We start from the raw sequence: 27375 nt of genomic DNA, 5'->3' as shown, positions 1-27375 counted from the left end.
CTGTGGAAATTCTCTTTACTTGATTAAAGAAATAAAGGACTGATTTACATTTAACAACTAAGATATTTCTTGTAAAATTGTTGTAAATGATGAAGGAGCAGTAGGGGATAGAAATATATTTACCGTAGACTTTGTCGCTGCATTTCTCTTTCATGCTGATTTTCATAGGGCTATAATCTCCAACAGATGAAATCTTAGGTAACGCCACCTGTGGGGGATTTAGAATAAAAAGATTTATTCTTGGAATCACAAAATGTCAGGACAAGGCTACTGAGTCCATCCTACCAGTGCCAGCTGTAAGGTAGAGACATCCCTTTATTTCTTTTGAGAATTTATCCAATTCCCTTTTTTTGGTCATAATCTCCCGCTTTCCACACCGGCAGGATCTTCTGGTCCCGATGATGGCCCATCGCCGCTGCGTGTTTCCCGGCAATGTGGGGCGGAACCAATGGGAAATCCCATTGATTACAACGAGACCAGAAGATCCCACTGCCGGTCAATGGCACGCAGTCACCGGCCAATGGAGCGCGGCCTCCCGTTGCCGAGAAAAATGCCATGGGGAGGCTAGAGAATCCTGGCGACTATTGAATCTGTTCCCACCACCCTATTAGGCAACGCATTCCAGATCACAACAACCCACCGTTTATAAAAGAATCTCCTCAGGTTCTCTCACTGTTATCTTCAATCTGTCTCTGCTTTCTTCCTGCAGGTCCAGGCAGCAACTGCTTGTATTTTAAAATGAAAATGAAACTGGGCTTTCCTGCAAGCTTAGCTTCTCCCATTAATCACATGACTATGTCCCTGTCAATCAACCTAATCAAAAACTCAGGTGACTGCATCCCTAATCTAAAATCCCAGGAGAACCTAAATAAACAAAAGGTCCATTAACTCTACAAACTAGCACATTCCTGGTTAAAATCAGTTACTATCCTGCATTCATAGCATCTGCTGCACGTTTCCATTTCTAACATGAGAGACTCTAACCATCGCCCCATAACATTCAATAGCATTACCATCACTGAATTCCCCTACTGTCGGCATCCTAGAAGTTATCATTGATCAGAAATGGAATTGAACCAGCTATATAAATACTGTGGCTACCAGAGCAGGTCTGATGCTAGGAATCCTGTGGAGAGTAACTCACCTCCCAACTCCCTCCCCCCCTCCCCCCCCCCCCCCCCCCCCCCGCCTCAAGCCAGTCCACCATCTGCAAAGAAGGTCAGGTGTGTGGTATAATATGCTCCACTTGCCTGGATTAGTGCAGCTCCAACATCACTCAAGAAGTTTTTAAAAATTCATTCTTGGGACATGGGCATCACTGGCTGACCAGCATTTGTTGCCCAACCCTAGTTGCCCAAGGAAGGCAGTTAAGAGTCAACTACACTGCTGTGGCTCTGGAGTCACATGTAGGCCAGACCAGGTAAGGATGGCAGATTTCTTTCCCTAAAGGACATTAGTGAACCAGATGGGTTTTTCCGACAATTAACAATGGTTTAATGGGTCATCGGTAGATTCTTAATTCCAGATATTTTTTATTGAAATCAAATTTCACCAAGTGCCATGGCAGGATTCGAACCTGGGTCCCCAGCACATTAGCTGAGTTTCTGGATTAATAGTCTAGCGATAATACCACTAGGCCATCACCTCCCTCCACTTGAGACCATCCAGCAGCTCGCTGGATTGGCACCACATTCAACATTCACTCCCTCCTCCATCGATGCACAGTGGCAGCAATGCGAACCATCTAAAGATGCAGAGGCCTCTTGGTCAGCACCTCCCAAACCCACAACCTTTACCACTTAGAGAGAGCAGGGCAGCAGACACAGGAGCACCTTCTGACAGGGCCACAGAAGTGCCATCCATGGATACACAAAGGTGAGGCTGTTTACAGCAACAGTATAATTCTGTCATGGCCACTCCAACATTTTCATATTAAATATATTCACATTACCCGATGCATAGGCTTCCAATAGAGGTCAAGATGTTTAAAAGTGTCAGGTACTCCTTCGGGGTTTGGAAGCTCTTTCTCCATTTTCTGTTTCTCTTGCCTTGTCAGGACGCGGGCTTTGGGCCGTCGAATATCCCAGAACAAGATGGAGCTGCAGAAAAGTGATGCCATAAGCTTTCCACAGTTTGTATTCACTGAGCGAGGTAGTGTGTAGTGTATACACTATACACAAAGACAGGGGGACATGGAACATTCGCACTGTCACAATGAGAAACCAACTTCCAAAATGACACTAAAAGGACAGAGGGTGGTAGTGGAAGGGTCTTTTTCCGGCTGGAGGCCTGTGACTAGTGGTGTTCCACAGGGCTCTGTATTGGGACCTCTGCTGTTTGTGATTTATATAAATGATCTGGAAGAAGGTGTAACTGGGGTGATCAGTAAGTTTGCGGACGACACAAAATTGGCAGGACTTGCAGATAGTGAGGAGCATTGTCAGAAGCTACAGAAGGATATAGATAGGCTGGAAATTTGGGCAAAGAAATGGCAGATGGAGTTCAATCTTGATAAATGCGAAGTGATGCATTTTGGTAGAAATAATGTAGGGAGGAGCTATACGATAAATGGCAGAACCATAAAGGGTGTAGATATGCAGAGGGACCTGGGTGTGCAAGTCCACAGATCCTTGAAAGTGACGTCACAGGTGGAGAAGGTGGTGAAGAAGGCATATGGCATGCTTGCCTTTATAGGACGGGGCATAGAGTATAAAAGTTGGGGTCTGATGTTGCAGATGTATAGAACGTTGGTTCGGCCGCATCTGGAATACTGCGTCCAGTTCTGGTCGCCACACTACCAGGAGGACGTGGAGGCTTTGGAGAGAGTACAGAGGAGGTTTACCAGGATGTTATCTGGTATGGAGGGGCTTAGTTATGAGGAGAGATTGGGTAAACTGGGGTTGTTCTCCCTGGAAAGACGGAGGATGAGGGGAGACTTAATAGAGGTGTATAAAATTATGAAAGGCATAGATAGGGTGAACGGTGGGAAGCTTTTCCCCAGGTTGGTGGTGACGTTCACGAGGGGTCATTGGTTCAAGGTGAAGGGGGGGAGGTTTAACACAGATATCAGGCGGACATATTTTACACAGAGGGTGGTGGGGGCCTGGAATGCGCTGCCAGGCAAGGTGGTGGAGGCGGACACACTGGGAACGTTTAAGACTTACCTAGACAGCCATATGAACGGAGTGGGAATGGAGGGATACAAAAGAATGGTCTAGTTTGGACCAGGGAGCGGCACGGGCTTGGAGGGCTGAAGGGCCTGTTCCTGTGCTGTATTGTTCTTTGTTCTTTGTTCTTTGACAGCTAGGAGCATTCAAATTTGGAGCAGCAGTAGGCCATTTGACCCCTCATGCTTTCTCTGCCATTCAACAAGTTCATAGCTAATCTGTTTGTGTTTTGAGATTGATAGATTTTTAGAATGGGTTTGACAGATTTTTTAGCACGACCTTATGACCTCATCCCACCAGTCGATAGGCGTGAGAAGGTGGTCAGATTGCGTGCAAAGCGAAAAGTTGGAAACGCACCCGTTTGTACATCGGTTCTGATCTTTGGAGCCATTTTCTCCGGGCTTCGTACCCAAAACGGGTTAGACATAGTCACGACTCATTGATCACGAGAGTGCAGAGTGCAGAAAAGATTTACTAGGATGCTACCGGGACTTGATGGTTTGAGTTATGAGGAGAGGCTGGATAGACTGGGACTTTATTCTCTGGAATGTGGAGGGGTGATCTTATAGAGGTCTGTAAAATAATGAGGGGCATAGATCAGCTAGTAGTCAATATCTTTTCCCAAAGGTGGGGGAGTCTAAAACTAGAGGGCATAGGTTTAAGGTGAGAGGGGAGAGATGCAAAAGGTCCAGAGGGCCAATGTTTTCACACAGAGGGTGGTGAGTGTCTGGAACAAGCTGTCAGAGGTAGTGGTAGAGGCGGGTACAATTTTGTCTTTTAAAAAGCGTTTAGACAGTTACATGGGTAAGATGGGTATAGAGGGACAGATGCGGGCAATTGGGACTAGCTTAGGGGTTTAAAAAAAAGGGTGGCATGGACACGTTGGGTCAAAGGGCCTGTTTCCATGCTGTAAACCTCTATGACTCTATATACTTGACAAATTCCCCATTGCTAGCCTAGTGTACACAGGAGTGATTATTAACACTGCTGTCCTTACTGAGGGCAGTCACACTCTGCAAATTTGACAAAATGAAGTGAGGATCTCCTGTGATTAAACCGAGCAGCATCTTTATCCTGGACCCCCGAACATGTCCCGGCCCAGCCCGACCCTCCTCGGCAACTGTGGGACCAGGAACAGGACCAAATCTTTGAAATGATGGTAAGCCATCAGTTAAACCGACTTTATTGATGGTGACGTGAAAAAGTAAAGGGACAGGAAACAAAAAATGAAAATTGCATATTTACCAATCAGAAGAGCATGTGATAAGTTGGACACAAGCTCCTTCCCCACTCTCACACGGAACACCAAACTTTGTTATCTTGAAAAAGAATCATGTTGTTCTCATCAGCAAAGTGATTGGCTTTAGACAGCGTTACAACAACAATCACATTTATTGATATACCGGGGGCGATTCTCCCATCCTGCTGCGCTGCTGTTTTAGTGCAGTGGGCTGGGAGACCCGAGTGGAGGCCATTTTGTGGGCTCCTCACTGGGTGCCCGGGCCTGAGCACGTCTCCCAGCACCGGATTTCCAGCACCGTCGGCTCACGCGGAGCTCCTAACGTATTCAACAACTCATTTTAATATGATTTAAATGCTATTAGCGGGCCCAGGACTGAAGTCTCCCTCTTCCCTCTCCACCAGGGGTATTTCACTCCAGCGGGGTTTAGTATAGCTCCCCTCTTGTGGGGAGCTGACGGCCTGACATTTAGGAGTCCCACTGCCACTCTGCATTTGGGCTGAATGGCAGAGGGAGGGAGAACAACGATCGGCACTGCGGTGGGGCGGTCCAGACTGTCGATGGGATCGGGGGGGTTGGTGGGGGGGGGGGGGATATCGGACTGGGCTGGGACATGTTCAGGGGGCCAGCGATCAGGCGTGGGGGAGGGAGATGGTAGCATGGCCGGAGATCCATGGGTCATGGGTCTGGCCAGGGATCGAGCTGGCCAGCGATCGGGAAGCCGGCAGTGCGGGGCTACTGCGCATGTGCCGAACTCCGCACTGACAGATCGGCACATGCGCAGTGGTCCGTTCAGCGCTATGCTGCCGGACTCTCCAGCGGGAATAGGCCCCGCTCCCTGATTTTTGGACTGATTCACACTGAGACACTCTGCAGTGCGCACAGTGTGGGAGATTCATTTTGAAAATCCCGCTGAATAAACCAGCGTGCTTTACTCCAGTTTTTATGCGAAGTTGACACTTAGAATTTTATGGGAGAATCGCCCCCCCCACATCACCTTTAATACAGGAAAACATTCAACGGCAGTTCACAGGAGAATTATCAAAGTAAATCTGACACTGAGTCACAGAAATGGATATTCATTTAGACAATAAATGGACTGGTTATAAAGTTGGTTTTAAGGAGCATCTTAAAGGAGAAGAATGAGTTTGAGGATGGAATTCCAAAATTTAGGGGCCAGATTCCAGCCGAAATGGCCACCAGTGACGAAGCAATGAAAACCAGGAATACACTGGAGGGCAGAATTATGCATTTTCTCTCAGTTCTTTTTCCGGTTTAGGCTGGTGCGGTTAGAAATACAATAAATAAAAGCATCAAATTCTAAAAATACACAGGCATCAGTCAGCATCTGGAAAGAGAAATAACGATTGCGACATTTCAGCCATACATAACCTTTATCAAAACCTTTATCAATGGTACCAACCTTGTGTGGCAGTCCCAACTACGATTCAAAATGTTGTCAGTTTAACTTTCACTCCAAAGATATAGGGCGGCACGGTGGCATAGTGGTTGGCACTGCTGCCTCACAGCACCAGGGACCCGGGTTCGATTCTGGCCTTGAGTGACTGTCTGTGTGGAGTCTGCACGTTCTCCCTGTGTCTGAGTGGGTTTCCTCTGGATGCTCTGGTTCCCTCCCACAGTCCAAAGGTGTGCAGCTTAAGTTGCTAAATTGTCCCTTAGTGTCAGGGGGACTGGTGGGGTAAATATGTGGGGTTACAAGTTGGGATTGTTGTTGATGCAGATGCGATGAGCCAAATGGCCTCCTCCTGCACTGTAGAGACTCTCGGATTCTATCAGTATTCATTCTAGCTGACTTTCCTAGTGTAATACTGAAGGAGCACTAAAATGAGAGTGGATGTTAAACCCAGGCCCTAGCCACCTCTTGCAGATGTAAAAGATCCCACAGAATGATTGGAAGTAAGAACAACCAGATATTCCAGTGTTCCTGCCGGACTTTATCTCTAAACCAACATCTAACAGACTATCCAGTCATCTTCTGTTTGCTGTGATCAAGATGCAAATTTCACAGGCCGGCTCGGTTTAAACTTGGCTTCCACATTTTGGGAAAGTTTCACGCTCAAGAAAAGGTATAAATATTTCTGTAACAATCCTGGAGGTCATGGGTCACCTGATCATAAACTCCTCAAGGACAATTACTGATGGGTAGGAAATGCTGGCCCAGCCAGCAATGCCCACATCCCATAAACAAATCAAAAGAATGAGTTGACTTGAAGAGAAGTTTTTCTTTTTTCTACTGGATGTGGGTGTCACAAACAAGGCCGGCATTTATTGTCCATTCCTACCTCATTTCAGGAATCAACTACATTGCTGTGGGTCAGAGATCAGCCAATCAGAACAGCAGATGTCCTTCCCTAAAGGGCCTTTATCATCCAAGTGAGTTCATCAGCTCAGCCCATGGTCACTGTTCCTGATACGAGGTTTTCTTCAATCTTTTATTTAATGAATTGAATTTCAATTCTACAGCGACTATGGTGGGATTTGAACTCACATTTTCCTGATCATTAGAACTCCAGATTACTAGACCAGAGAAGACCCACTAACCATAAGAACATAAGAACATAAGAAATAGGAGCAGGAGTAGGCCATCTAGCCCCTCGAGCCTGCCCCGCCATTCAATAAGATCATGGCTGATCTGACGTGGATCAGTACCACTTACCCGCCTGATCCCCATAACCCTTAATTCCCTTACCGATCAGGAATCCATCCATCCGTGCTTTAAACATATTCAGCGAGGTAGCCTCCACCACCTCAGTGGGCAGAGAATTCCAGAGATTCACCACCCTCTGGGAGAAGAAGTTCCTCCTCAACTCTGTCTTAAATCGACCCCCCTTTATTTTGAGGCTGTGTCCTCTAGTTTTAACTTCCTTACTAAGTGGAAAGAATCTCTCCGCCTCCACCCTATCCAGCCCCCGCATTATCTTATAAGTCTCCATAAGATCCCCCCTCATCCTTCTAAACTCCAACGAGTACAAACCCAATCTCCTCAGCCTCTCCTCATAATCCAAACCCCTCATCTCCGGTATCAACCTGGTGAACCTTCTCTGCACTCCCTCCAATGCCAATATATCCTTCCTCATATAAGGGGACCAATACTGCACACAGTATTCCAGCTGCGGCCTCACCAATGCCCTGTACAGGTGCATCAAGACATCCCTGCTTTTATATTCTATAGTAAGAAGTTTAACAACACCAGGTTAAAGTCCAACAGGTTTATTTGGTAGCAAAAGCCACACAAGCTTTCGAGGCTCTGAGCCCCTTCTTCAGGTGAGTGGGAATTCTGTTCACAAACAGAACTTATAAGACACAGACTCAATTTACATGAATAATGGTTGGAATGCGAATACTTACAACTAATCCAGTCTTTAAGAAACAAAACAATGGGAGTGGAGAGAGCATCAAGACAGGCTAAAAAGATGTGTATATTCTATGCCCTTCGCAATATAGGCCAACATCCCATTTGCCTTCTTGATCACCTGTTGTACCTGCAGACTGGGCTTTTGCGTCTCATGCACAAGGACCCCCAGGTCCCTTTGCACGGTAGCAACCGGTGAGGTATCAAAGACCATCAAGTTCCATATGAAATGTTTCTTTACCTCAAAGTGGTCTGGTATCCAGCATAAATCAGTAATAAGCGATTTGTGTCCATTTTCAATAGACGATACTCCACAGTATTGAGCAATGGGCACCTCCAAGTGAGGCGCAGGATCTAACTCAGGCTGGAAGACAAAACACAAAAGGCTTTATCCAACGTTAGTATCGAAATTTCCAAACAGCAAGATTCATAAAATGCTGTGATTGAGTTGATACCCAAAAAAACTTGCAGAATGATTTTATAATTTCTCATTCCAATGCAAATTGGAAACGGGGCGGCACGGTGGCACAGTGGTTAGCATTGCTGCCTCACAGTGCCAGGAACCTGGGTTCGATTCCCGCTTGTGTGGCATTTGCACATTCTCCCTGTGTCTGTGTGGGTTTCATCCGGGTGCTCTGGATTGCTCCCACAGTCCAAAGATGTGCGGGTTAGGTGGATTGGCCATGCAAAATTGCCCCTTAGTGTCAGGGGGACTTGCTAGGGTAAATACATGGGGTTATGGGGATAGGGCCTGGGTGGGATTGTGGTTGGTGCAGACTTGATGCACTCCTTCTGCACTGTAGGATTCTATGATTCTATAAGGTTACATCAGCAGCTCACGCCTTTAGAGATTTCCCCCTAAAGAAGCTGCCTACTTCATTACCCCTCACCCTCCCTTGTTAAAGCTCTGGGATTCTGCCAATCGGAATGGTTCGGAAAGTCTCCTCAAATTATTCTCATTGCCTGCGGTGTTTGGGTAACAATTCAGCACGTTTGAAAATAATTTTTAGATCTAAAATGTCTGGGTTCAACAGATCTAAAACCGTTTGATTTACTAAGAAACTGACTCATGTAGATAATGAGATTATTAAATGGTTCATTAGAGTTTTTTAAAAATCCATTTGCAGTGATTTTTATCAGATCACTGACAGATTGAGGAATAAGATTTATCCAATGTGCTTAAATTTGGTATAAACCCCATTTTCAGCCGAATTAATCAAACTCCAGTTATCGTTCTGAGACATCAAGGGACACTTTATAGAAGATAAGAAACAATTAAATTTTATTGCACTACCCAATTCGGGAAGGTTGTTGCGATCCAGTCCTCGAGCTACAAAGGTGGATATTTCTGTTGAACCCAGACATTGTGCTGGGACCTGACACATTCAATGAATGTTATATATTGGAGAGGGTGGAGCAGTTTCTGAGCATCTAACCACAAGAAGCACAATATCAACAACAATGGGGTGAAATGTGCCAGTAAAGACTATTTCCTCGGGTGGATGGAGCTATTACAAGGGGGCATAACTATAGGGTTCATGGTGGGAGATATAGGAAGGATATCAGAGGTAGGTTCTTCACGCAGAGAGTGGTTGGGGTGTGGAATGGACTGCCTGCAGTGATAGTGGAGTCAGACACTTTAGGAACATTTAAGCGGTTATTGGATAGGCACATGGAGCACACCAGGATGGTAGGGAGTGGGATAGCTTGATCTTGGTTTCAGATGAAGGTCGGCACAACATCGTGGGCCGAAGGGCCTGTTCTGTGCTGTACTGTTCTATGTTCTATGTTCTAAAGTGCTTCATCAGGTGGAGCAGTCAGGGCCAGCAGTGAGTTCAGAGAGCAGCCAGACCAAGTGGCTGAAAGCACTGGTCATAAAGGGGCACGATGGAACAGTGTTCATATTACTGGCTGGCAATCCTCAGGACAGCCCCAAAGAACAAAGAACAGTACAGCACAGGAGCAGGCCCTTCGGCCCACCAAGTCTGTGCTGATACAGATGCCTCTCTAAGCTAATATTTTCTTGCCTCTACATGGTCCATATCCCTCTATTCCCTGCCTATTCATGTATCTATCCAGATGCCTCTTGAACGTTGTTATAAAATCTGCTTCTTCCACCTCCTCCAACAGCTCATTCCAGGCATTCACCACCCTCTGTATGAAAAACTTGCCCCTTACATCTCTTTTAAACTTTTCCCCTCCCACTTTCAACCTCTGCCCCCGAATAATTGACCCTTCGACCCTGGGAAAAAGACTCTGACTATCCACTCTATCCAAGCCTGTCATAGTCTTGTAAACCTCTATCAGGTTCCCCCTCATCCTCTGATGCTCCAGTGAAAACAATCCAAGTTTGTTCAACTTTTCTTCATAGTCCATATCCTCCAAACCAGGCAACTTCCTGGTAAATCACTTCTGCACCCTTTCCAATCATCAACATCCTTCTGGTAGTTTGGTGACCAGAATTGTACACAATACTCCAAATGTGGCCTAACCAAAGTCTTATAAAGCTGCAACATGATTTTCCAATTCCTTTACTCAACGCCTCGACCAATGAAGGCCAGCATGCCATATGCTTTCTTGACCACCTTGTTCACCTGAGTTGCCACCTTCAGGGAACTGTGGATCTGTTTGCCTAGATCCCTCTGTATGCTAATATTTCTAAGGGCTCTACCATTTACTGTGTACTTTTCTTTTGCAGTAGACCTTCTAAATCGCATCACCTCACATTTGTCCGGGTTAAATTCCATCTGCCATCTTTCGGCCCAGCTCTCCAGCCGATTTATATCCTGCTGTATCCTCTGACAATCCTCCTCACTATCCGCTACTCCCCCAATTTTTGTATCATCTGCAAATTTACTAATCAGACCACCTACATTTTCCTCCAAATCATTTATATATATATTACAAACAACAGAGGCCCCAGCACTGATCCTTGTGGAACACCGCTTGTCACAGGCCTCCAGTTAGAAAAGTACCCTTCCACTGCTACTCTCTGTTTTCTATGCCCAAGCCAGTTTTGTATCCATCTTACCAGCTCACCTCGGATCCCATATAACTCCACCTTCTGTATCAGCCTGCCACGAGGAACCTTATCGAAGACTTTACTAAAGTCCATGTCTACAACATCCACTGCCCTGCCCTGGTCAATTTTGTTTGTCACTTCCTCAGGGAACTCAATCAAGTTTGTGAGACCCGACCTCTCCTTCACAAAACCAAGTTCCCTATCGCTAACAAGCCTATTTTCTTCCAGATTTGAGTACACCCTGTCCCTAAGAATCTTCTTCACCAATTTCCCCACAACTGATGTAAGGCTCACAGGCTGTAATTTCCTGAATTGGCTCTTCTGCCCCTCTTAAACAGAGGAAAAATGTTAGCCACTCTCCAATCCTCTGGTACCTCACCCATGGCTACAGAGGATACAAAGATTTTGGCCAAGGCCTCAGCAATTTTTTCCCTCGCCTCTCTCAGTATTCTGGGATAGACCTTATCTGGCCCCGGGTTTGTTCACCTTAATATCTTTCAAAACCTCCAATACCTCCCCCCTTTTTATCTCAACATGTCCTAGAATGTCAACATCCTCCTTTCGACACTCACCATCCACCACATCCTTCTCCTTTGTGAATACTGATGCAAAGTACTCGTTTTCAAACTCATAATTGAAGCAGGGGAATTGAAATTCAATGAATTAAATAAAACTAGTTTCAGTTATGGTGACTATAATCTTATTAACTGTAATAAAAACCCATCTAGTTCACTAATTCCCCTTTAACGAAGGAAATCTGCCGTCCTTACCCGGTCTGGCCTACATGTGACTCCAGAGCCACAGCAATGTGGTTGACTCTCAACTACCCATGAAATAGTCAAACCAGCCACTCAGTTATTAGAAGACCGCTCACTGTCACCTTCTCAAGGGCAATTTAGGATGGGAAATAAATGCTGACCTGACCAGCAATGTCCACATCGCTCAGGTGAATAAGATAAAGTACATTTAAGGGGAGTTCTGAAGTTGAGGAGAGTGCATCGCAAATTTGTTCAGATAAGGAATGGAGTCCCGGAGAGTGTATATGATTTTTGGGGCAGAGAGAGGCAGTGACAGGGCGGCACGGTGGCACAGTGGTTAGCACTGCTGCCTCACAGCGCCAGGGACCCGGGTTTGATTCCCGGCTTGGGTCAATGTCTGTGTGGAGTCTGCACGTTCTCCCCGTGTCTGCGTGGGTTTCCTCCGGGTGCTCTGGTTTTCTCCCACAGTCTGAAAATGTGCGGGTTAGGTGGATTAGCCTTGCTAAATTAACCCTTATGGTCAGGGAGATTAATAGGGTAAATGCATGGGGTTATGGGGATAGGGCCTGTGGTCAGTGAAGACTTGATGGGCCGAATGGCCTCCTTCTGCACTGTAGGGATTCTATGATTCTATGAGAAAGTAAATGGGAGCTAATGCACGGTAGTCTGCTTCCTTTTTATTAATTTTTATCCTTCCTGAGCTTGGCTGTCACCATGAGTTTACTGATCGGCAGAGGGGATTATTTCCAGTTTAAGTGAGGCTGCAGCACAGATGGGAAACTATACGGCAATGTGAAGTTCGCAGGCAATCCAAAACCATTTCCACACTGCAGCCAGCTGTCATTTCCAGTAAAGATCAATAAACACAGAGGCCTCCCACACAAAAATCTTGTGGTTCCTTTATGGTGGGTTTACACAATTGCCAAGATGAATGATTTAAGGTGCATGATTCTCTTGTCTATTTGAGGGAGGACAGCATCTGTATCCTGACTTTAATGCACATGTTTGCAGAGTATTTTGTATCCAGAAGCTCTATTTAATTCTGAAGCCTCTGGCAGAAACTCCTTTTACTTACGCTGCCAATCAGAAAACTGCTGCCAGGAAAATACTGGGAGAAAAGCAAAGGGCTCGGAGAAAATGATAGGCCAGGATTTTACCCAGGGCATCTCTCTCCCCCCGCAGAGGATACAGCAAGCCATTGAAATTTCCGTTTACTTTGGCGGGACTGTAATATCCCACCGGGAGGGTGATACTGTAATATCCTGGCCTTAGTCTTTAGAAACATTTGAAGTTAATTATCCAATCTATTGGTCACATGGGAGAAAAGATGGCAGCATGACTGACATTGAACGCCTCTGTATAGCAGCTATGGAGAAAAAACTTTCACTTCAGATAATTATCCAATTCCTTTTCGAAAGTCTGGATTCAATCTGCCTCCAGCACACTCTCAGGAAGCACATTCCAGATTCCGACACTCTCTGCGTAACAACCTTTTCCTGGTGATGCCATTCTTTTCCCAATCACCATAAACTGGTCTCCTTCCGGTTCTTGGGCCTTCTGCCATTTTTCCCTCCTTTTATTAAAATCTCAATCAAATCTCCTCTTAATCTTCTCTTCTCCAAAGAGGACAATCACACCTTTGAATCATAGAATCCCTACCATGCAGAAGGAGGCCATTCGGCACATTCAGCCTGCAATGACTCTCTGATTTGACTTGATTTGATTTATTATTGTCACATGTATTAACATACAGTGAAAAATCTTGTTTCTTGCGCGCTATACAGACAAAACATACCGTTCATAGAGAAGGAAACGAGAGAGTGCAGAATATAGTGTTACAGTCATAGCTAGGGTGTAGAAAAAAATCAACTTAATGCAAGGTAAGTCCATTCAAAAGTCTGACAGCAGCAGGGAAGAAGCTGTTCTTGAGTCGGTTGGTACGTGACCGCAGACTTCTGTATCTTTTTCCCGAAGGAAGAAGGTGGAAGAGAGAATGTCTGCGGTGCGTGGGGTCCTTAATTATGCTGGCTGCTTTGCCGAGGCAGCGGGAAGTGTAGACAGAGTCAATGGATGGGAGGCTGATTTGCAGACAGAGCATCTTACCCAGGCCCTCCCCATGCTGCATCCCCGTAACCCCACATATTTACCCCACTAATCCCCTTAACCTATACATCTTTGGAGTGTGGGAGGAAACCGGAGCACCCGGAGGAAACCCACGCAGACACAGGGAGACTCCGCAGACTCCACACAGGCAGTGACCTGAGGCCGGAATTGAACCCGGGTCCCTGGAGCAGCGAGGTGGGGATATGTGAGGGAAATCAGTATGGCGGCCAATGGCACAAGTATGGGGCTGGGGCCGATGGAGGCAGGAGGTTGCTCACTGAAACTTCAGGAATATATGTCAACCTGTAATGTGCCTGAAAAGAGTACCGGTTGTCCAGGCTAACAGGCTGATAGTGATTTGATTTGATTTATTATTGTCACATGTATTAACATACAGTGAAATGTATTGTTTCTTGTGCGCTATACAGACAAAACATACTGTTCATAGAGAAGGAAACGAGAGAGTGCAGAATGTAGTGTTACAGTCATAGCTAGGGTGTAGAGAAAGATCAACTTAGTGCGAGGTAGGTCCATTCAAAAGTCTGACAGCAGCAGGGAAGAAGCTGTTCTTGAGTCGGTTCGTACGTGACCTCAGACTTCTGTATCTTTTTCCCGACGGAAGAAGGTGGAAGAGAGAATGTCCGGGGTGCGTGGGGTCCTTAATTATGCTGGCTGCTTTTCCGAGGCAGCGGGAAGTGTAGACAGAGTCAATGGATGGGAGGCTGGTTTGCGTGATGGATTGAGCTACATTCACGACTCTTTGTAGTTCCTTGCAGTCTTGGGCAGAGCAGGAGCCCCATACCAAGCTGTGATACAACCAGAAAGAATGCTTTCTATGGTGCATCTGTAAAAGTTGGTGAGAGTCAGAGCTGACATGCCAAATTTCCTTAGTCGCCTGAGAACATAGAGGCGTTGGTGGGTTTTCTTAACTATGGCGTTGGCATGGGGGGGACCAGGTTGTTGGTGATCTGGGCACCTAAAAACATGAAAACTGTGACAAGACCACTGACTGGTCTCTCCTTCCATACAGCTTTTTGAGCTCAGTTACTCACCAACAGGTTTGATTTGACGGTGTCGGGCTTTGCGGCTGGCAGGTTACCCTGCAACCTCTCCGAGAATTGAGAAATGTCCCAGAGCACCACCTGGGTGGGGAAATAATAGAGCAGTTATCAACAGCAACAATCCTGCATTTATATAGCATTCTTAACATAGTAAAACAGCCCCAGGTGCTCTCTCCAAGCGATTTTCAAACAGAAATTTGGCATTGAGTTCTCAGGGAGGCAGTGGCGTAGGAGGTGTTGTCACAGAATTAGCAATCCAGAGACCCAGGGCTAAATCTGAGGATCCGGATTCAAATCCCACTATGGTAGATATTAAAACTTGAATTCAATAAAAATCTGGAATTAATAAGTCCAATAATGACCATTGTCGATTGATGGAAAAACCCATCTGGTTCACTAATGTTCTTTAGGGAAGGAAATCTGCTATCCTTGCCTGGTCTGTCCGACATGTGAATCCAGATTTGACTCTCAAATGCTGTCTGAAATGGAGAAATAGTGATGGACAATAAATGTTGGGCCAGAAAAAAGGACGGTGACCAAAACCTTGGTTTTAAGCAGCATCTTAAAAGTTGAGGCAGAGGTAACCAAGGAATCGAGGGGATCAGAGGATGAGATACACTGAGTCCTGAACACGTATCATCTTCATTTTGAGTCACAGAATGATTTATTTTTTGAACTCTCTCATGTTGAGACGTCGGCTAGTTCTTCTGACTCTTTCTAACTTACACAGATGTATTTCAGTACCTGGCCATTTTTGCAACCTCCAGCCACAATATTTGGATCAGTGGGACAAAACTGAAAGCTGTAAATATCATCCGGAGCCGCCAACATTAACTAAAAAAAAAAATCAAAACCAAAAAATTAGTACTCTTCAAAAACTTATCCGTTCACATCATTGGACAGACACACCAGTCAACAGCGATGTTCCATCGTTAAACTTCACCCACAGACTACCAGAGGCACAGAACAATGGCTTCAATCAGAATTAGAGAGGATAGAAGAAAAGTAAAGTTTATTTATTTGTCACAAGTAGGCTGACATTAACACTGCAATAAAGTTACTGTGAAAATCCCCTAGTCGCCACACTCCGGCACCTGTTCGGGTACACCAAGGGAGAATTTAGCATGGCCAAAGCACCTAACCAGCACATCTTTTGGACTGTGGGAGGAAACTGGAGCACCCGGAGGAAACCCACGCAGACACGGGGAGAACATGCAGACTCCACACAGACAGTGACCCGAGCCGGGAATCAAACCTGTGTCACTGGCGCTGTGAGGCAGCGGTGCTAACCACTGTGCCACCGTGCCGCCCAATTCACTATCACAAAGAGTATTTGAGACATTTGAGGGGAAGATTTATTACAACATCGGGCAGGAAGGAACCAAAATGTATGTTAACAGAAACACAGGAACAGGATTGATCCACCACCAATCAGTGAGATCACAGCTGACCTATGACCTAACTGCTCACCTTGACCACATATCCCTCAATACTGTTGGGTAACGAAAGTCTATCAATCTCAGATTTAAAATTTACAACTGAACTAGCATCAATTGCCGTTTATAAAAGAGAGTGCCAAACTTCTCACCAAGGTTTATGTGTCGAAATGTAGGGGTATGATCAAGAGGTTCACAGGCTTGGTAACTGGCAGGATGGTAAATAGTTAGGCGGATAGCTGCAGACTGTGGGCAATGTTAGTGGGTTGCTCAGTTGGGCAACTGGGAAAAGTATGAGGTGATGCACTTGGGGAGAAAAACAAGGTAAAGGATTACTCTAGGAATGGTAGGACGCTGGAAAGATCAGAGGGACTTTGGAGTACTTAGCCACAGCTCCCTGAAGGTGGCAGGGCAGGTAGATAAGGTGGTTAAGAAGGCATATGGAATACTTGCCTTTATTAGCCAGGGCATAGAATACAAGATGTGGAGATGCTGGCGTTGAACTGGGGTAAGCACAAGTGGAGAGAGGGTTAAGCATAGGTTAAAGAGGTGTGTATTGTCTCCAGCCACTCACATTGTCTGTATCTTTAAGACTTGATTACCTGTAAAGACTCGCATTCCAACCATTATCTTGTAAATTGAGTTGTGTCTATATGTGCCTTGTTTGTGAACAGAACTCCTCACTCACCTGAAGAAGGAGCGAGACTCCAAAAGCTTGTGCTACCAAATAAACCTGTTGGACTTTAACCTGGTTTTGTGAGACTTCTTACATAGAATACAGGGAGGTTGTGAAAAGAACAAAGAGCAAAGAACAGTACAGCACAGGAAACAGGCCCTTCAGCCCTCCAAGCCTGTGCCGCTCCTTGGTCCAACTAGACCATTCGTTTGTATCCCTCCATTCCCAGACTGCTCATGTGAAAAGAACAAAGAACAGTACAGCACAGGAAAACTGTGCTGAAACTGTATAAAATGCTGGTGAGGCCACAGCTGGAGCACTGTGCGCAGTTCTGGTCACCACACTATAGGAAGGATGTGATTGCACTGGGGAGGGTGCAGAGGAGATTCACCAAGATGCTGCCTGGCTGGAGGGTCTGAGCTATGAGGAGAGATTGGAAAGGCTGGGGCTTTTATCCTTGGAGCAGCGAATATTGAGATAGGATTGAATACGGTTATGAGGAACATAGGAAGGGTGGATAGGAAGGCATCTTTTCCATTAGTAGAAGGGTCAATAATCAGGGGGCATTGATTTAAGGTAAGGGGTAAAAGGCTAAGAAGGGAGTTGAGGAGGAACTTTTCACCCAGAGAGCAGTGGGAGCCTGGAACTCACTGAATGGAAGGATGGTGGAGTCAGAAACTCTTGAAGTTTTTAAGAAGCATTTAGATATTCACTTACACTGTCATAACCTCCAGGGATGTGGGCCAAGCACTGGAAAATGGGATTCATGTAGTCAGGTCATTGTTAACAAGTGTAGATGGGCTGAATGGTCTCCTTCTGTGCTGTAATTATTCTATGAATTATGGAATGTGTCCTAATTTTATTCCTGACAGCTCTGTCTCTAATCGTTAGAGTTTGTCTCTCTAGTCCTCGACTCCCCAGAGAGTGGAATTAGTTACCACCAATATGTCCTATTGGTTACCCTCCTTCTTCAGCTCTCTGTCCAATGGCCGATCTGACCCACACTGTTGTGATCTCCACCATGTGTAAGGCAAGGAGGCGGGTGCCTATTCCTCTCCGGCCTGAATGAGGATCAAACATCACGCTGTGGACATCAATCCGGTCACAGCAACCTTCCAGCCAATGTAGAAAAATGTGAGCATCAACGTTCATGACTAGATATTGAGGTCAAAATAGGCTAAGAAGAGTTGAGGTCTTTCTTTCACTTCCTGAGTTGAACTTGGGGGGCTCATTCATAGAATCATAGAATCCTACAGTGCAGAAGGAGGCCATTCGGCCCATCGAGTCTGCATCGACCACAATCCCGCCCAAGCTCTATCTCCATAATCCCATTCATTTACCCTAGCTAGTCCCTCTGACACTAAGGGGCAATTTAGCACGGCCAATCCACCTAACCTGCACATCTTTGGACTGTGGGGGGAAACCGGAGCACCCGGAGGAAACCCACGCAGACATGGGGAGAACGTGCAAACTCCACACAGACAGTGACCCGAGTCGGGAATTAATCATCACACAACAACCCATTGTTGTGTGATATTCCTTTCTTGGTTTGCTGCAATTGGACATGGCGCTGGTGGGACCTCATTTGGAGTAATGTGTACAATCCTGATTTAAGAAAGCATATAACTGCATTAGAAGCTTTTCAGAGAAGGTTCACTGATATCAGAGATTGGTGGGGGGGGAGGGGGCGAGTTATCCAATGAGGAAGGGTTGTACAGGTTGGGCCTGTATCCATTGGAGTTTAGACGATTGAGAGGTGATTTGATTGAAAGATATAAATCCTGAGGGGACTCGACAGGTGGCTGCTGAGAGGATGTTTCCCCCTCATGGGAGAGACTGGAACAAGGGGACACAGTTTAAAAATAAGGGGTCTCCCATTTAGGATGGAGATGAGAAGAATTTTTTCGCCCTCAGAGCTTTGTGAATCTTTTCCGTGGAGAGCGATGGAGGCAGGGTGATTTGATATTTTTAAGGCAGATGTAGATAAATTCTAGACTAACAAAGGGGTCTAGGTTATCAGGGTTAGGTGGTGTTGAGGCCACTATTAGATCAGCCACGATCTCATCAAATGGTGGAGCAGGCTCAAGGGGCCGAATGGCCTGTTCCTAATTCATATGATTGTGTGTCTGCATGAAGCAGTCACGAGGAACAACAGCCAATAGGTATACTGCTGATTTTTCTTCACACATTCAGGTCTGGATGAGTTAAATTTCAAAACAAAGTGAAAACCAGACAATGTTTTAAAACATCTGTAACGTGAAAGGCATTTGTAGATCAAACTATATGGAATGTACTAGACATTCGGCCCATCTGTTCTATGCTGTTCTCTCTGCTCCACACAAGCCTCCTCCCACCCACGCTTCATCTCACCCATCAGCATTTCCTACTGTTTCTCCCTCATGTATTTATCCATCTTCTCCTTAAATACATCGATACCATTCACCTCAAGCACTGCACATCCTCGCCACTCTGAGTAAATAAGTCATCAACACTTTCTTTAAACCGAACCCAACAAATCCTCCAATCATTTTAAAGATCTCTATCAACGACACCTTTCAATCTTTTTTCTTGAGAGAAGAGCCCCAGTCTATTCAGCTTTTTCAAATAGTTCTATAATCTCGCCGTCCTGGGATCATTGCCATGAATCTTCCAGGTGAATTATTCGGCTGATTGTGGACATGTTTAAGTCTGGCTCCAGCTTGTTTCCCATCAGAGCAGTCTGCACTGGCACTGCGCTGAGCTCCATCTGCTGGACTCAACTGGAAGCAAATGCATCCAACTCAAGCATAAGTTCATAAGACACAGGAGCAGAATTCGGCCATTCGGCCCATCGATCATTCGACCATGGCTGATATGCTCCTCATCCCCATTTTCCTGCCTTTTCCCCATAACCCTTGAACCCATTACCAATTAAAAATCTGTCTAACTTCTCCTTAAATTTACTCACTCTCCCAGCATCCACCGCACTTTGGGGCAGTGAATTCCACAGATTCACAACCCTTTGGGAGAAGTCGTTTCTCCTCAACTCTGTTTTAAATTTGCTGCCCCTTATCCTCAGACTGTGGCCTCTCGTCCCAGAATGCCCCACAAGAGGAAGCATCCGCCTCACGTCTACTTTATCCATACCTTTTATCATCTTGTGTAGCTCAATTTGATCTCCCCTCATTCTTCTAAATTCCAGAGAGTATCGGCCTAAACTGTTCAATCTCTCTTCATACGACAAACCCCTCATCTCTGGAATCAATCTAGTGAACCTCCTCTGAACTGCCTCCAATGTCACTACATCTTTCCTCAAATAAGGGGACCAAAATTGTGCACAATACTCCAGGTGCGGCCTCACCAATGCCTTGTGTAGTTGCAGCAATACTTCCTTACCTTTATATTCTATTCCTTTAGCTATAAATGTCAACATTCCATTCACTTTCTTTATTATCTGCTGTACCTGCACGCTAGTTTATGCATGATAGGGGAGGCAGTGGTGTGGTATTGTCACTGGAGTAATAATTCAGAGACCCAGGATAATGTGCTAAGGACCCGGTTCGAATCCCACCTTGGCAGATGGTGAAATTTGAATCTGGAAAAATCCAAAATTGATCCAAAAATTAAAAGTCTAACGGTGACCATGAAACCATTGTTAATTGTTGTAAAAACCCACCTGGTTCACTAATGCCCTTTAGGGAAGGAAATCTGCTGCCTACGTGTGACTCCAGAGCCACAGCAATGTGGTTGACTCTTAAATGCCCTCTGAAATGGCCGAGCGAGACACTGAGTTCAAGGGCAACTAGGGATGGGCAATCCACATCTCGGTGACGAATAAAAGAAAATCCCGTGGAAGGGCTGGAAATTGCTTAGATGTCAATATCCAGCAAGCTACAAACTGCCTTACCAGCCATTGGAAAAGTTGGTGATCTTTAGGCGTAAGTTTAAAAATATAACGCAAAATCTGTCAAAAGTTGGGCTGTGCTCTGGGATTCGAAATCAAGGTTGGCCCATGTGTGACTTGTACCATTTTCAAAGACATTGGATAGTCAGAAGCTTTTTCCCAGGGTGGAAGAGTCAATTACTAGGGGGCACAGGTCTAAGGTGCGAGGGAGCAAGGTTTAAAGGAGATGTACGAGGCAGATCTTTTACACAGAGGGTGGTGGGTGCCTGGAACTCGCTGCCGGGAGAGGTAGTGGAAGCAGATACAATAGTGACTTTTAAGGGGCATCTTGACAAATAAATAAATAGGATGGGAATAGAGGGATATGGTCCCCGGAAGGATATGGGGTTTTAGTTCACTCGGGCAGCATGGTCAGTGCAGGCTTGGAGGGTCGAAGGGCCTGTTCCTGTGCTTTAATGTTCTTTGTTCTTCGTTCTATCAGTAAATTGCATTACATACTACATTTACATAGTGCCTTTGATGTCATAAAATGTGCCGAGGTGCTTCACAGGTGCGTTACCAAACAAAATGTGACTCTGAGCTGTATAAGGGGACATTACGACAGGTGAGTAAAAGCTTGATCGAAGTGGTGGGTTTTAAGAATCATTCTAAAGGAGGAAGGTGAGGTGGAGAGGAAGGAATGTTCCAGGATGGAATTCCAGGGCTTAGGGCTCCCAATTGTGGAGAGATAAAAGTTAGCAATGTTTAGGGTTCGGGGAAGGCAGAATTGGAGGATTGTAGAGGTTTCAGAGGGCTGTGGAGTTGGAGGAGGTTACAGACATAAGCAGTGATAGGGAAAACAAGAATGAGATATCTAAAATCCAGGTGTTACTTAACTAGGTGGCAATGTCAGTCAGTGAACACAGGGTTGGCAACAGCAGACAATGTACAGTTACAATCCCACTGATCAGGACAGAATAATGGTGGCTACAAGAACAAGTCAGAGACTGAGATTCCCCCTATTGCTTCCTGTCACATCCTGACAGAGGCCAATAAGGGAAAAAATATTCTGGAAAATCCTCCCTGCCTCCCTGAACGGACTGCAGTCGTTAGCACTGCTGCCTCACAGCGCCAGGGACCCGGGTTCGATTCCAGCCTCGGGTGACTGTCTGTGTGGAGTTTGCACATTCTCCCCGTGTCTGCGTGGGTTTCCTCCGGATGCTCCGGTTTCCTCCCACACTCCAAAGATGTGCAGGTTGGGTGGATTGGCGACACTAAATTGCTCCTTAGTGTCCCAAGGTGATTAGGGGGATTAGCGGGTTAATATGTGGGGTTACGGGAATAGGGCCTGGGTGGGATGCTCTGTTGGAGAGTTGGTGCAGACGCGATGGGCCGAATGGCCTCCTTCAGCACTATAGGGATTCTATGATTCTAAGAAGGTAAGGGCAGCACAGTGGCACAGTAGTTAGCACTGCTGCCTCACAGCACCAGGGACCCGGGTTCAATTCTGGCCTTGGGTCACGTCTGTGTGGAGTCTGCATGTTCTCCCCGTGTCTGCATGGGTTTCCTCCGGGTGCTCTAGTTTCCTCCCACAGTCCGAAAGACGTGCTGGTTAGGTGCATTGGCCATGCTAAATTCTCTCTCAATGTACCCGAACTGGCGTTGGAGTGTGGCGACTGGGGGATTTTCACAGTAACTTCATTGCAGCGTTAAAATAAGCCTACTTGTGACACTAATAAATATAAATAAACTATAAATAAAACAACTCACCACCACCTTCTCAATGACAATTAGGCTTTAGAATCAAAAGGTGGCCTAGCCAGTGACATTCACATTCCTTGAACGAGTAAAACAAAAGCCCTGGACATCACGTGGCCCAGATACTGTTAGGGAGGGAATTCCAGGAATTTGATCCAGTGACAGTGAAGGCATGTTGATATAGTTCCAAGCTAAGATGGTGAGTGACTTGGAGGGGGACCTCCACATGGTGGCGGTGTTCCCAGGTATCTGCTGCCATTGTCCTTTAGATGGTAGAGGCTGCGGTTACACTACCAGAAAGACGTGGAGGCTTTGGAGGGAGTACAGAAAAGGTTTACCAAGATGTTGCCTGGTATGGGGGGTATTAGATATGAGGAGAGATTGAATAAACTGGGATTGTTCTCCCTGGAAAGACAGAGGCTGAGGGGCAACCTGATAGAAGTTTATAAAATTATGAGGGGTATAGATAAGGTGAACAGTTGGAAGATTTTTCCCAGGGCAGAAGTGACAATTACAAGGGGGGCACAAGTTCAAGGTAAGGGGGGGAAAAGTTCAGTGGAGATGTGTGGGGGAAGATTTTTACACAGAGGGTGGTGGGGGCCTGGAATGCACTGCCAGTGAGGTGGTTGAGGCAGACACAGCGACATTTAAGACTTATCTTAATAGGCATATGAACAAATGGGGAATTGAGGATATAAGCGGTTGGTCTATATAGGAAAACATGATCGGTGCAGGCTTGGAGGGCTGAAGGGCCTGTTCCTGTGCTGTACTGTTCTCTGTTCTTTGTTATCCGAAAAGCCTTATATTTGAATTATTTGACCTTCGAATTGCTACGAATTCCATCCAAGTCAATGACATAGAATTTTCCCCACTGCCATGTGTCCAGGCCAGACATATTACTGAGGTTGTTAACTGTGTTATCATTACACAAGTAGCTAGATCTGTTTTATATGCCTGTGAATGGTTGATTCACCAGTAACGTGTTGTGGAGAGTTTTGAATACCTGAGGATGGATGGGATCAGTGAAATTCCAGAGGAGGATATGTGAGTGGCTGCGGAATGATTTGCTGCTTAGGTTAATCCTGTCCTCCCAGGTAACGCGGTCCACGATTGACACAGCCACTAGCCCTGAGCAGAAACAGAAGAATTTACACCTTTAACTGAAAAACAATCATGGTTGAAACTAATCTCAGCATCCCAAAAGGCAGCTGAGTTTTTTCAGATTAAAAACATAAGAACACAGTAAATAGATGCTCGAGCAGGCCACTCGGCCCTTCCAGCTCTGCTGCACCTTCAATAAGACCAAGGCTTATTTCCTATCTTGACTCCACCTTGTTGCATAATCCCCACATATCCTAGAATCAAAAATCTAATATCTTCTCTCTTGACTTTACTTGGTGATGGGAACATCCACTGCTCTCTGGGGTCGAGAATTCCAAAGATTCACAACCCTTTGTGCGGAGAAATGTCTCCTTTTCTCAATCCCACTTATTCTGAGACTGTGACCTGCCGTTCTAGGTTCTCCAGCCAGGAGAAACAGCCTCTCAGCATCTACCCTTGTCAAACCCCATAAGAATTTTATATGTTATATGCGAACATACGAATTAAGTCATTCAATAAGATCATGGCTGATCTATTTGTGTTTTGGGACTTCCACATTCCCATCTAGGCCTGATAACCTTTAATTCCCTCACATAACAACAATCTATCTGCCTCCCCATTAAAAATGGTGGCACAATGGTTAGCACTGCTGCCTCAGAGCGCCAGGGCCCCAGGTTCGATTCCCACCTCGGGTGACTGTCTGTGTGGAGTTTGCGCATTCTCCCTGTGATGGCGTGGGTTTCCTCTGGGTGCTCCGGTTTCCTCCCACAGTCTGAAAGACGTGCTGGTTAGGTACATTGGCCGTGCAAAATTCTCCCTCAGTGTATCCAAACAGGTGCCGGAGTGTGGCGACTGGGGGATTTTCACACTAATTTCATTGCAGTGTGAATGTAAGACTCCTTGTGACGAATAAATAAACTTTAAAATATTCAGTGACCCCTGGCTTCCACCATCTTCTGAGGCAGTGAGTTCTAAAGTCACACAACACTCTGAAAGAAAAACATTCTCCTCATCTCAATTCTAAATAGGTGACTCCTAATTTTAAATCAGTTCCCCCTAATTCTGGACTCCCCCACAAGATGAAACATTCTTTCTACACCCACCTTGTCAATAACGTTCAGGATCTTATAGACTTCAATCAAGTCACCCCTCACTCTTCTAAACCCCAGTGGGAACAAGCCCAGTCTATCCAACCTTTCCTCATAAGACAACCCCCTTATTCCAGGTATTAGTCTAGTAAACCTTCTCTGAATAGTCTCCAATGCATTTACATCCTTCCTTAAATAAGACTAAAGCCGCTCACAGTATTCGAGATGTGGTCTCACCAATGCCCTGTAGAACTGAAGCATAGCATCCTTACTTTTATGTTCAATTTCTCTTGTAATAAAGGGTAGCATTCCACTAGCCTTCTTAATTACTTCCTGTATCTGCATACTAACTTTTTGTGACTCATACACTGGAACACCCAGATCCCTCTACACCTCGGGATTATGCAGTGGTTCTCTGCTTAAGTAATACTCTGTGTTTTTATTCTTCCTGCCAAGCTGAACAATGTTTTCCCACGTCCTACTCCTGTCTGCCAGATTTTTCCTACCCGCTAAGCCTATCTATATCTGTCTGCAACCTTCTAATGTACACTTCACAACATACTTTCCTACCTATCTCCAATTCTGAGCCTATGTACGATAGCACTGGTGATGCCTGCCCCACCAACCAGAAAAGCATGATCCCACGCCAGCGTCTGCACTTGGAAGTTCATGCACAATTCTGCACAAGTGAGTTCCCCTCCATCTCCATCACAGCGCTGTGCTGTGGGACTCACACGCTGACACCGCAACAAAGGTCAAAAGTTTGACCAGAGGTGGAGTGTGAAGTGAGGCCGCCTGGGTAGGTGTGGCCTGAATAAGACATGGGGGGACAATGTGGAAGGAGGGCTGTACAGGGCTGTGGGGAGGGGGGGAAAGGGTCATCTGGGACTGTGGAAACTTTACCTTTTACAGCCAATTCATTACTTTTGAAGTGTAGTTGGAACGGCGGGCAGCAGCCAATTCGTGCACAGCAAGCTCCCACAAATAGCAGCCAGATAATAAACAGCTAAACGTTTCCAGCGATATTGGTTGAGAGATAAATATTGACCAGGAGAATTTTCCCACCCTTCTCTGAATGGAGGTTGAGGGGCGACCTGATAGAAGTCTACAAGATTATGAGGGCCATGGACAGAGTGGATAATCAGAAGCTTTTTCCCAGGGTGGAAGAGTCAATTACTAGGGCGCATAGGTTTAAGGTGTGAGGGGCAAGGTTTAAAGGAGATGTACGAGACAAGTGTTTTTACACAGAGGGTGGTGGGTGCCTGGAACTCGCTGCCGAGGGAGGTAGTGGAAGCAGGTACGATAGTGTGACATTTAAGGGGTGTCTGGACAAATCAATGAATAGGATGGGAATAGAGGGTTTTGGTCCTTGGAAGGCTAGGGGGTTTTAGTTCAGTCAGACAGCATGGTCGGTGCAGGCTTGGAGGGCCGAAGGGCCTGTTCCTGTTCTGTAGTTTTCTTTGTTCTTTGTTCTTTGAATATTGCCGTGGGCAGAGGTTAAATATCTCACCCAGATAAAATTAACTACCACGTCTTAGATTTCCCTCAATGCTGGACTGGGGTTTCAAGCCCAAATCATCCACTCAAGTTTCTGGATGGGTGTTGAATGAACCCTCTGAGTCAGGGGTGAGAGTGCTGCCCACTGAGCAATCCACACTCAGTGAGCGCTGAAAGCTCCCACTTACAATGCATAAATAATTCCCATGGTGACATTTAACTTACCCAGAATGGTTGGATGCCATTCAATGTTGCTAACCCTCTTTCCTTGGCTCCTTTGAAGATCAGTGAAAGACTGGTACTCCTTTAAGTGGCAATCTGCCTTTCCCCCAAATGTACTGTCCTCCTCTGAAAGCCCTCTCCAATCGTCGTAGTAGACATCCATGATTTCATTTTGCTGTAAGGCCACCTCAAACCTACCGTGGAAGCAGAGGATGATCAGTGCTATTGATAGACATCTGGATTGCATCTGGAGTAACTGCACCTCAGGCAAGACATAGAATAGAATTGTTGCAGTGCAGATGACAACCATTCAGCCCATTGTGTCTGTGCTAGCTTTCATCAAGCAAAATTCACATACTACCCACTCCTGCCCCCTCCCCCCCACCAGACACACACATACACACATTTTTAAAAATTTCACATGTGGGACAATGGCATCGCTGGCTGGCCAGCATTTATTGCCCATCCCTGGTTGCCTGAGGGCAGTTGAGAGTCAAACACATTGCTGTGGCTCTGGAGTCACATGTAGACCAGACCAGGTAAAGATGGCAGATTTCCTTCCCTAAAGGACATTAGTGAACCAGATAGTTTTTCCAAAAATTGACAATGGTTTCATGGCCATCAGTAAATTCTTAATTCCAGATATTTTTTATTGAATTCAAATTCCAGCATCTGCCACGGCACGATTTGAACCCAGGTCCCCAGAACATTAGCTGAGTTTCTGGATTAATAGACTAGCGATAATACCACTAGGCCATCGCCTCCCCTGCACATACACACATACACTAAGTACACACACACACACTGCACTCATACCGTATACACACACATACACCACAGACACAAAGTACACACACATACACAGCACACACACACGCTGGCTGTCCTGGCTGCCCCCATGCCGACACTTTAGTTAAGAAAGCCCACCAACGCCTCTACTTTCTCAGAAGACTAAGGAAATTTGGCATGTCAGCTACGACTCTCACCAACTTTTACAGATGCACCATAGAA

The 27375-nt window shown here is 45.8% G+C and overlaps 1 protein-coding gene across 1 annotated transcript in view; it reads right to left on the bottom strand.

Moving 5' to 3' along the window:
- The window catches only part of dnai3 (dynein axonemal intermediate chain 3), a 94668-nt gene that overhangs the window by 39996 nt on the left and 27297 nt on the right, over window positions 1-27375 (bottom strand). The window contains exons 8-15 of the mRNA XM_078219227.1: window positions 26368-26558; window positions 23460-23584; window positions 15469-15558; window positions 14716-14805; window positions 8022-8144; window positions 4413-4486; window positions 1952-2099; window positions 124-208 (exon numbers count right to left, since the gene is read on the bottom strand). Of these exons, the coding sequence (XP_078075353.1) occupies window positions 124-208; window positions 1952-2099; window positions 4413-4486; window positions 8022-8144; window positions 14716-14805; window positions 15469-15558; window positions 23460-23584; window positions 26368-26558 (926 nt within the window). The remainder of the gene's footprint in view (window positions 1-123; window positions 209-1951; window positions 2100-4412; window positions 4487-8021; window positions 8145-14715; window positions 14806-15468; window positions 15559-23459; window positions 23585-26367; window positions 26559-27375) is intronic.

Source organism: Mustelus asterias, chromosome 8 (genome assembly GCF_964213995.1).
Source record: "Mustelus asterias chromosome 8, sMusAst1.hap1.1, whole genome shotgun sequence".
Lineage (NCBI taxonomy): Eukaryota > Metazoa > Chordata > Chondrichthyes > Carcharhiniformes > Triakidae > Mustelus > Mustelus asterias.
The sequence above is the reverse complement of the archived record's forward strand: the minus strand, read 5'-3'. Positions and strand labels throughout refer to the sequence as shown.